At 35.8% G+C, this 9,630-nt stretch overlaps 1 protein-coding gene across 1 annotated transcript; it reads left to right on the top strand.

The window, feature by feature from the left end:
* The first annotated feature begins 251 nt into the window (after positions 1 to 251).
* Positions 252 to 9,344, top strand: LOC129894392 (alpha-1,4 glucan phosphorylase L-1 isozyme, chloroplastic/amyloplastic). Its single transcript, XM_055970065.1, has 15 exons — positions 252 to 616; positions 1,530 to 1,768; positions 1,974 to 2,075; positions 2,271 to 2,447; positions 2,636 to 2,911; positions 4,353 to 4,624; positions 4,911 to 5,028; positions 5,115 to 5,540; positions 5,647 to 5,799; positions 6,559 to 6,687; positions 6,812 to 7,048; positions 7,243 to 7,319; positions 8,318 to 8,504; positions 8,694 to 8,894; positions 9,067 to 9,344. The coding sequence occupies exons 1-15, from the start codon at positions 400 to 402 to the stop codon at positions 9,181 to 9,183; spliced, it is 2,928 nt and encodes a 975-aa protein (XP_055826040.1). The 5' UTR covers positions 252 to 399; the 3' UTR covers positions 9,184 to 9,344.
* The last annotated feature ends 286 nt before the right edge of the window (positions 9,345 to 9,630 follow it).

The following is a 9,630-nucleotide window of genomic DNA, read 5'->3' as shown; positions in this document are numbered from 1 at the left end:
TAATTGATATGAATATTTTATCATATTATTTCTATTAATTGTTATTTAATATTAGATGTTGAAAAATAATTTGAAGAATAAGTAATTAATATTAAAAATAAAATATGAAGAATAAATTTATTTTTAAAATGATGGACAAATAAACGTGAACTAGAGAGTATTTTATTTTATTTATGATTTTTTGTGCCAAATGGACAAATAGAGGAGGGGACAGTGGAGTACTAGTCCCCGTGCAGGGGATTTTCGTGATTTCATTGATAATTGAGTAGAGAAGGTGACATTTCCACAAGTAGACACAACACAACACACTTAATTCCTGTGTATGATCAATCAATAATTCACATTCTTCATAAATCTCCAATTCTCAGTCGAAAAGCTAGATCTGCGTAGAGAGTAGAAATGGCGACTTGGTCTTACTGTGCCACTACAAATGGAGCTGAGTTGTTCAACCATTACGGTTCCAATTCCAGACTCATCCATTTCAGTTCTAGAAACACAAGCTCCAAATTGTTCCTTACCAGAACCTCCAATTTTCGAAGAGCCAAACGTTGTTTTCACGTTAACAACACCTTAAGTGAGCCCAAACAGAAAGTTCACGATGCCATTACTGACCAAGGTCTCACTCTTATTTTCACGTTTAATTTAGTATTCTGCAATTTATTTCAAGATTCATAATGCACAGACCAAGTAGGGTATATGAAGGAACATTTTATTAGTATTCTTTTTGCAATACATGGAGCGGTCTGTTGAATTTAACCCATTACAAAGGACTAGATCGATTTGCCTCTACATTTGAAGGGTACCATTTTGTGGGTCAGAAAAATAAGTTTCTTCAATAGTTTGGACCTGCCAATCTTGTTATTGATCAAATCTTATCTTGTTAAAAGCACTATTGTGGTATCCGAACAGGTTTTCGGTGAGTTCTTATTCATTCTGTATGCCCTCCATCTATGTGTCTTAGTTAGACTGGACTCGGAGTTTAAGAAATAAATGGAGAATTTTAGTCTTAAATTAAACAAGTGTGTAGTTCTTTAAATATTGGAATTAGAAGAACACTCTTTTTTGGCACAAATCAAAAAGGAAGTAAGACAGTTAAATTGGAACGGAAGGTATACAATAATGAAGCATCACAAACTTGATATCCAGACCTTAGGAATTACTGGAAGTTTTTGAATCTACCTCTTGAATGAGATAAGCTCTTTTACTATATGTAACAGAAAGCCATGGTTGGATTGATATTTGGTAAATTGAAAAACTTATAGAGGGATTTGCCTGTTGTCACCAAATTTGTGCTCCTGTGTTGTCAGACAAACTTCTCAAAATAGTTTTCCTTTTGAAATGAAACAATTAACATAATATGATTAGACAATCATTTGACAAATATGCAAGAGATTAACGGTTATTTCAAAGCTAAATAGAACTTTAAGGATAGCTGAGAAAAATATCTTCCAGAGAACTATACACATCAGTTCTTTCCAATTTATTACTTACATGATTTATGCTTATTCTATTGCTTGACATATATATAGGTGCTGAGAGCGATCTGAGTTCTTTTGTTCCTGATGCCGCATCTATTGCCTCAAGTATTAAATACCATGCAGAATTCACACCTATATTTTCTCCTGAAAGGTTTGAGCTCCCTAAGGCATTCTTTGCAACAGCTCAAAGTGTTCGTGATTCACTCCTTATTAATTGGAACGCTACGTATGATTTATATGAAAAGATGAACATGAAGCAAGCATACTATCTATCCATGGAATTTCTACAGGTAGATTCATTAATCTTATTTTCTCTTTGCTCTTTGGTAAGATCCTGCAGAGTGACTAAAATTATCTCTAGTAAGAAATTAATCCGTTTGATTTTTGCTGACAAATTATACTGTATATTTATTGTTACACATGAAAGTTCCTGAAAACTACGCATAAACAACTTTATGGCAGTTGAGTTTAATTAATGCCCTATGTACTGTTTAGGGTAGAGCATTGTTGAATGCAATTGGTAATCTGGAGCTTACTGGTGCATATGCGGAAGCTTTGAAAAACCTTGGTTACAATCTAGAAAATGTGGCTTCTCAGGTCAGTGTGACTTTTATTTCATGCATCAGAAAAAACTGTCTATTTTTCCAAGTTCTTCTGTGTTTTACTGAAGAACAGTTGGACTATGTGCATTGACTATTGTAATATTCTGAAGCCATACGTGCCATATTTATTGTGTCTTTATGTTTTTATTTGGAGTTGACTACTTGTTAATTTTGGAATAATTACTGACAGGAGCCAGATGCTGCTCTTGGAAATGGGGGTTTGGGACGTCTTGCTTCCTGTTTTCTGGACTCTTTGGCAACACTAAACTACCCAGCATGGGGCTATGGACTTAGGTACAAGTATGGTTTATTTAAGCAACTGATTACAAAAGATGGTCAGGAGGAGGTGGCTGAAGATTGGCTTGAAGTATGCTTTTTACTTAATTTAGTTCTTCATTTCACGTGTTTACATCCTTAGATAGTTTATATTCTTGTCGCTTACTGTTCTCCTCTTGTCTTTAGAGCTTCTGATATTATTTTTTTCTCGTTCTTTATGACTTACTTTTATTTAGTTCATGCAATGTGGATGTTCATTATTGTTAGTTGTCCATGCAGATTGGCAGTCCATGGGAAGTTGTGAGGAATGATGTTTCATATCCTATCAAATTCTATGGAAAAGTCACTACAGGATCAGATGGAAAGAGGTATTGGATTGGTGGAGAGGATATAAAGGCAGTTGCATATGATGTTCCCATACCAGGATATCAGACCAAAACCACAATCAACCTTCGACTGTGGTCTACACAGGTTCCATCAGCAGATTTTGATTTATCTGCTTTCAATACTGGAGAGCACACCAAAGCATGTGAAGCCCAAGCAAATGCTGAGAAGGTAGGCTTAATCTATTAATTTGTATAACAGTTTTATATTCTGATTACCTTTTCTTAATGTGGATTTGGGCTTCAGTATGAGCCTTCTCAGTTTGCAGTCTCAACACTTACTACATCTTCAGAACAAAAACTGTTGTAGGACATGATTTCTGGTTGCATCATAACCAGTGGACTTTATAGAGATGCATTTATCTGTTTCCTAAATTGACCAGAAGTAGTACTTCACTATTAATACATTGGATGATCAGTAAACCTGATATCTATGTTCCTAGGTGTCCTAGAGCCCGTTTGGATTGGCTTTAAGTTGGTCAAAACCAACTTAAAGCCCCTTTTTAGCTTTTGGACGTGTTTGTCTAATGCTGACTTTAAGCCATAAAGTTCTTAAAGTCAGTAAAAAATGAAAAGTTAGGATTCCTAACTTTTTTTTCCAAAGTGCTTAAAGTCATTTTCTTTGACCATGGAAATTACTTTTATATCCCTTATATTTTAACTAAATTCCCAAACTACCTTTTTTTATTCTTTTAATCCTAAAATTCACATCATAAGCACTTTTATCCAAACACTCAACTGCTTATTTATAAAAATAACTTTCAGCACTTCAAAGTTCTAAAAACAATTCATACATAAAAGTTACTTTTTTTAAGCTCATCCAAACGGGCTCCTAGGCACATTTTAACCTACATTTCTTTTCTTTTCTCTTTTTCACTTATGAATATACTCTTTCTTTTCTTCTTGCCTTTTTTTTGTTGGGGAGGGTGGGGGAGGGTTTCAAGGAGTGCAGAGGCAAGAGACTCATGACTAAGTTTTTGTAGAAAATGTCAGGAGACCTGATATCCATGTTCCTATAGGCACATTTTAACCTACTCTTCTTTTCATCTTGCCTTTTTGTTCTTGCTGTTGGGGGTGGGGGTGGTGGAGTGCTGGGACAAGAGACTGATGACTAATTATTTTTGTAGTAACTTAGCAGAGCAATTCGTTAGATGGCTAAGCCAATTTTATTAGAAGGGATTTCTTATACGCTTTAAGCGACAGAGTGCAGTGACACACAGGTACCTCGCCTTTTGAGGTTGTAATGAAAGAGAAGATTATGAGCAATATAATGACGATGATAAAAGAGATTTTGACAATTTTCAAGAGCAATAGGATGTTGATCCATTTATATTTTGGTTTTAATTTTGCATGTCCAATAGAGGATTTTTGGCTATCTACTTTAGTTTTTTAAATTGAAAGATTTGCTTATATATGTCATTTTGTTGAGTTCTTTTTTATTTAGTTATTTTACTTATCTATGCTAGGTTTAATTTGGTACCTTTTAAACTGTGCTTCACTTCAATGAAGCAAGTGCTTTGCTTCTCACTTTAAGAAAAGCGGGCCTTTGTCACTTTTTTAGTGCTTCTCGCTCTTAAAAACACTGGTCTAAGCTGGCTCTTCTCTAACATCAGATATGTTACATACTCTACCCTGGGGATGAATCAGAGGAGGGGAAGATACTTCGGTTGAAGCAGCAATATACCTTGTGCTCGGCTTCTCTCCAAGATATTATTGCACGATTTGAGAGGAGATCGGGTGATCATATTAAGTGGGAAGAGTTTCCTGAAAAAGTTGCTGTGCAGATGAATGACACTCACCCTACACTTTGTATCCCTGAGCTGATGAGAATATTGATAGATCTGAAGGGCTTGAATTGGCAGGAAGCTTGGAATATTACTAATAGGTACTTAAAGTTACAAGCTTTACATATGGCAAATTGAGGTTTCTGTTGGCTTTTATTTTTGTGCTGAATTAACTGCACGGAAGCATCATCTGAATTTGTTTTAAATAGTGAGACTGTAGTATGAGACCTTATTACTGAACCTTTAAGTTTCACATCATCTGGATTGGTCATCAAACATCAAAATGACAGGAGATTACACACTTCTAAACATAGACTATTGTCTCCTTTTTTAAATTTTTTTTTTTTTATAGAAACTCTGACATCCTTAATGGTGGAAACTTACCAGAACTGTGGCATACACAAACCATACTGTTTTGCCTGAGGCACTGGAGAAATGGAGTTATGAATTGATGCAGAAGCTGCTTCCCAGACACGTTGAAATCATCGAGGCGATTGACGAGGAGGTGATGGAACTACAAATTTGACAAATCTATTAGGTTATGCAAGTTAAACAATTTTGACTAATTTCTGCAGTGTGCTATCCTAACAGCTGGTATATGAAATTGTATCAAAATATGGTTCACTGGATCTGGACAAATTGGAGGAGAAGTTGACTGCTATGAGAATTTTAGAAAATTTTGATCTTCCCAGTTCTGTTGCTGAGTTATTTATTAAGCCTGAAAGCCCAATTGACGATGATACTGAAACCATAGAAGTCCATGACGAAGTTGAAGCTTCTGATAAAGTTGTGACTAGTGATGAAGATGACACTGGTAAGAAAACTAGTGCGAAGACAGAAGCAGCTGCAGAAAAAGACATTGACAAGAAAACTCCTGTGAGTCCGGAACCAGCTGTTATACCACCTAAGAAGGTCCGCATGGCCAACCTGTGTGTTGTGGGAGGTCATGCTGTTAATGGAGTTGCTGAGATCCACAGCGAAATTGTGAAGGAGGAGGTTTTCAATGACTTCTATGAGGTAAGCATCATTAGTATGAATCCTTTGATATGTATCTGATCAGTGATTTTGGTCAAACTGAGTTTTAATTCATGTATTATGTTACTCTTTAACATTTACATTACAGCTCTGGCCTGAGAAGTTCCAAAACAAAACAAATGGAGTGACTCCAAGAAGATGGATTCGTTTCTGCAATCCTCCTCTTAGTAGCATCATAACTAAGTGGACTGGTACAGAGGATTGGGTCCTGAAAACTGAAAAGTTGGCAGAATTACAGAAGGTATTTCATTTGCCTTTTCTGACTTGGCATATATAAGATGAGGTGGAGGATTTTGTTGTTTGTTGTTAGATAGTTGAAAATGCATTCTCTTTTGCACCTTCCAAAGATTCACCAAATTTTTGAGATCTAGTGTTTTTGATTTTTGGTAAACATGTGAAGGCTGTGTTCGCGAAGATTACAATCCAAAGGGGTTGGAAAATTTTGAGTCACCACCTAAGGAAGCAGATCGTATTGGCTAAATGTGCAGGTCACTTGACCAATCCCTTGAAATTCTTTTCAAAACTTGAACTTGATTTCCAAAGAAACCCTTTTGAACTTTTTTGACTCCAAATGGTTGTGAAAAACAGAGATTGGGCAACAAAATTCATTTGGTTAAAGAGCAGGTGTTAGGCATCCCTAAACCCGTGCATAGGTCGCGGTTTACCGTCCTATTTCAATTGATTTCAAAATTCTGGTCAAAGCTGTTGACAACAAATATCAAGATTTGCATTAGTGCAATAATTGAAGTTAAACTAAATTATAATTGGGTGTGTGTGGGGGGGGGGGGGGGCGTTTAAATAACATAATTTAGGAGAATATCTTCAGAATAAAAGTTAAATCACACCTTGAACCTGCAACTTTTGTCCAGTTGATACTGAAGTTAAAAAATATAACATATACACATCATAGCTATTTACAAAGCAGTTGAATTCGAACTGAGTTTATTTTCCCTAAAAGGTTGGTCTTATGTTCTAATTGAACTGTGTGTACCATACACAGTTTGCTGATAATGAAGATCTTCAAACTGAGTGGAGGGAAGCAAAAAGGAACAACAAGATTAAAGTTGTCTCCTTTCTCAAAGAGAAGACAGGGTATTCTGTTGTCCCAGATGCAATGTTTGATATTCAGGTGTGTTATTCTCCGTTTTTTCAGTTTTGTCCACGAGATTAATTAGCTTTATCTTAGTTATATGAATCATTCTTGTTCTTGGACAAAGTATCTCACACTTGCCAATTAAAAAACCAATTCTCAGGTAAAACGCATTCACGAGTACAAGCGACAACTGTTAAATATTTTCGGCATCGTTTATCGGTATAAGAAGATGAAAGACATGACAGCTGCAGAAAGAAAGACTAACTTTGTTCCTCGAGTATGCATATTTGGGGGAAAAGCTTTTGCCACTTATGTGCAAGCCAAGAGGATTGTAAAATTTATCACAGATGTTGGCGCTACTATAAACCATGATCCAGAAATAGGTGATCTGTTGAAGGTATTAACTTGATTATTTGTCTTGAAAGTGTTTTCTTTGATTTTGATACAAGCTATTCTTTTCTAGCAGTTAAAGGTCAGATTATTTTTAGTTCACTCCTTGGTAATTTTGTCTGTGATATTTCTCCATCTGTTTCATCATATGATTACTTTTTGCACTTTCACCTAAAGAGTCTTCTCCTTTATATCTTGTAGGTTATATTTGTGCCAGATTACAATGTTAGTGTTGCTGAATTGCTAATTCCTGCTAGCGATCTATCAGAACATATCAGGTAATTAACTGACTTCATCTTTCTTTTTCAATTGCCTTTTCCATAGATTTGCTGCCACTGGTAACAATTGATCCAACAACTCTGTACTATGTTAAACTTGTTTGTGCGAACATAACTGGACGATTAGCTGCTTAGTTCTCATCACTAGTGTAACACTTGGGTGTTGAGTGTGATATCATGCTACAGTACTGTATTTATTGTAATATTCATCACATGCATAGTTCATATATGCATCAAGTGGAATGCATAGTGAAATGATGTGACATGACAGTTATCATCTCACTCGTTCACAGACACAAAACAGCACCATTTGATTTGATTGTCCTGGCAGTAAACTGTGTATATTCTACTTGGAAACTCAACTGTTACAAAATGATTCTACTATTATGTGATAATTTCGAAAATTTTAAGATTCCTGTCCTTATGCAGTTATACTCTCTCTAAAGTGTCCTGCCTTTGTGTGGACGACATCAGTTTTGCTAATATGTCTGCATTGGTGAATGCATATGATGTGAAAATTTCAGCTGAACCCTGTTTATACATCAAAGGCTGGTTATAGGGGTAGCACTTTTGGATCTTCATGCTCCTTCTCTTTTATTGGTGGCAGTTAATGCTTTTCCCCAATTTTTGACACAAACAGATCAATACTTGAATGACTGACCTAGTAACATCATTTTTTCAGATCAAAATAAAACTTAGAGGGAACTAATGAGCAGTGGCTAGTCTATTTCATTGGAAAAACTTTGGTAGCTGCCAACTAGTAGTTCATGAACTGTTTAGAAAAAAATGGTGATTTTATGTTGTCACTTAATGATACTTAAAGGGGGCAACTACTAGTGGAAAATGTTTATCCAAGCTGATTCATTTCTCAGTAATGTGATTACTGCACATAAATATCTAATATTTCCATTAATCTTGTAGGTTTATGATTTTAGCTTTATGTAGAGATTTATATGTATATTTGAGTCTCTGTCTCTCTCTTTCTTCCTATCCCCCAGTACGGCTGGAATGGAGGCCAGTGGAACCAGTAATATGAAGTTTGCAATGAATGGTTGTATCCAAATTGGTACATTGGATGGCGCTAATGTTGAAATAAGGGAAGAGGTTGGAAAAGAAAACTTTTTTCTCTTCGGTGCTCATGCTCATGAAATTGCGGGGCTTAGAAAATCAAGAGCTGTCGGAAAGGTAAAACTCACCCCTCTTTTGAGTGACATGTTGATCCATGTTCTTTTTTCTTGGTTGATATTTTTCTATTGGTCAAATTTCGTCTTTTATTTCCTTACCAGTAACAACCCCTAAAGCTTCTTCTCAGATGCATTTGAATGATCACCTTGCTCAGTTGTTGAACGAAAATCTTATTCCTCTCTTTTGCAGTTTGTACCTGATGAACGTTTTGAAGAGGTCAAGGAATTTGTTAGAAGCGGTGCTTTTGGCTCTTATAACTATGATGACCTACTCGGATCCTTGGAAGGAAATGAAGGTTTTGGCCGTGCTGACTATTTCCTTGTGGGACAGGACTTCCCCAGTTACATAGAATGCCAAGAGAAAATTGATGAGGCATATCGCGACCAGAAAGTAAGTCCAGTTGCTTGCAATTCCTTCTAGATATTTTGTTTGCTTTCTCATGTTTGTGTATGTTATTGACTTTGATTTTTTTTAAAATGACTTGTTTTATCACTCAAACTTGAGCAAACACCAAATTTGAAGTTGTGATTTATGCCTAATATATGTGAATGCTCTTCTGCAGAGGTGGACAAAGATGTCAATCTTGAATACAGCCAGATCCTACAAGTTTAGCAGTGACAGAACAATCCATGAATACGCCAAAGACATTTGGAACATCGAACCTGTGGAATTACCATAAGAGAGGGAAGTGAATAAAAATAACAAAGCCACAGTGAGTAGCATTGCCTAGTTTCACTGAGTTGTTTCTCTTTTTATCATGTGAAGGTATATATATAATCTGTACGAGGATGATGTTATTACCACACAATAAGAGATCAAGTCTCATTTTCTGCTCGCTTCCATTCTTCTCCTCAATTTATGTTTTGGTCACATACTTAAACACGGCCTAATCCATCAAAATGGATGATTCTAAAAGGCATAATATATAAATATGCCTTTTAATTTGGCTTCAGCTGGCATTTATGTCCTCCAACTTTGGGTGTGTACAAGTAGATACTTAAACTTGTATAAAATTGAACAAGTAGACACGTCTGTCCTACGTGGAATAAAACATGTATGACGTCACATAGGACACAAAATTGCAATGTATCACGCAATGTAGGAAGAATGTGTCTATTTGTTCAAA

The sequence above is a fragment of the Solanum dulcamara genome, chromosome 7 (assembly GCF_947179165.1).
Source record: "Solanum dulcamara chromosome 7, daSolDulc1.2, whole genome shotgun sequence".
Classification (NCBI taxonomy): Eukaryota; Viridiplantae; Streptophyta; class Magnoliopsida; order Solanales; family Solanaceae; genus Solanum; species Solanum dulcamara.
This window is presented reverse-complemented; position numbering and strand designations above follow the sequence as displayed.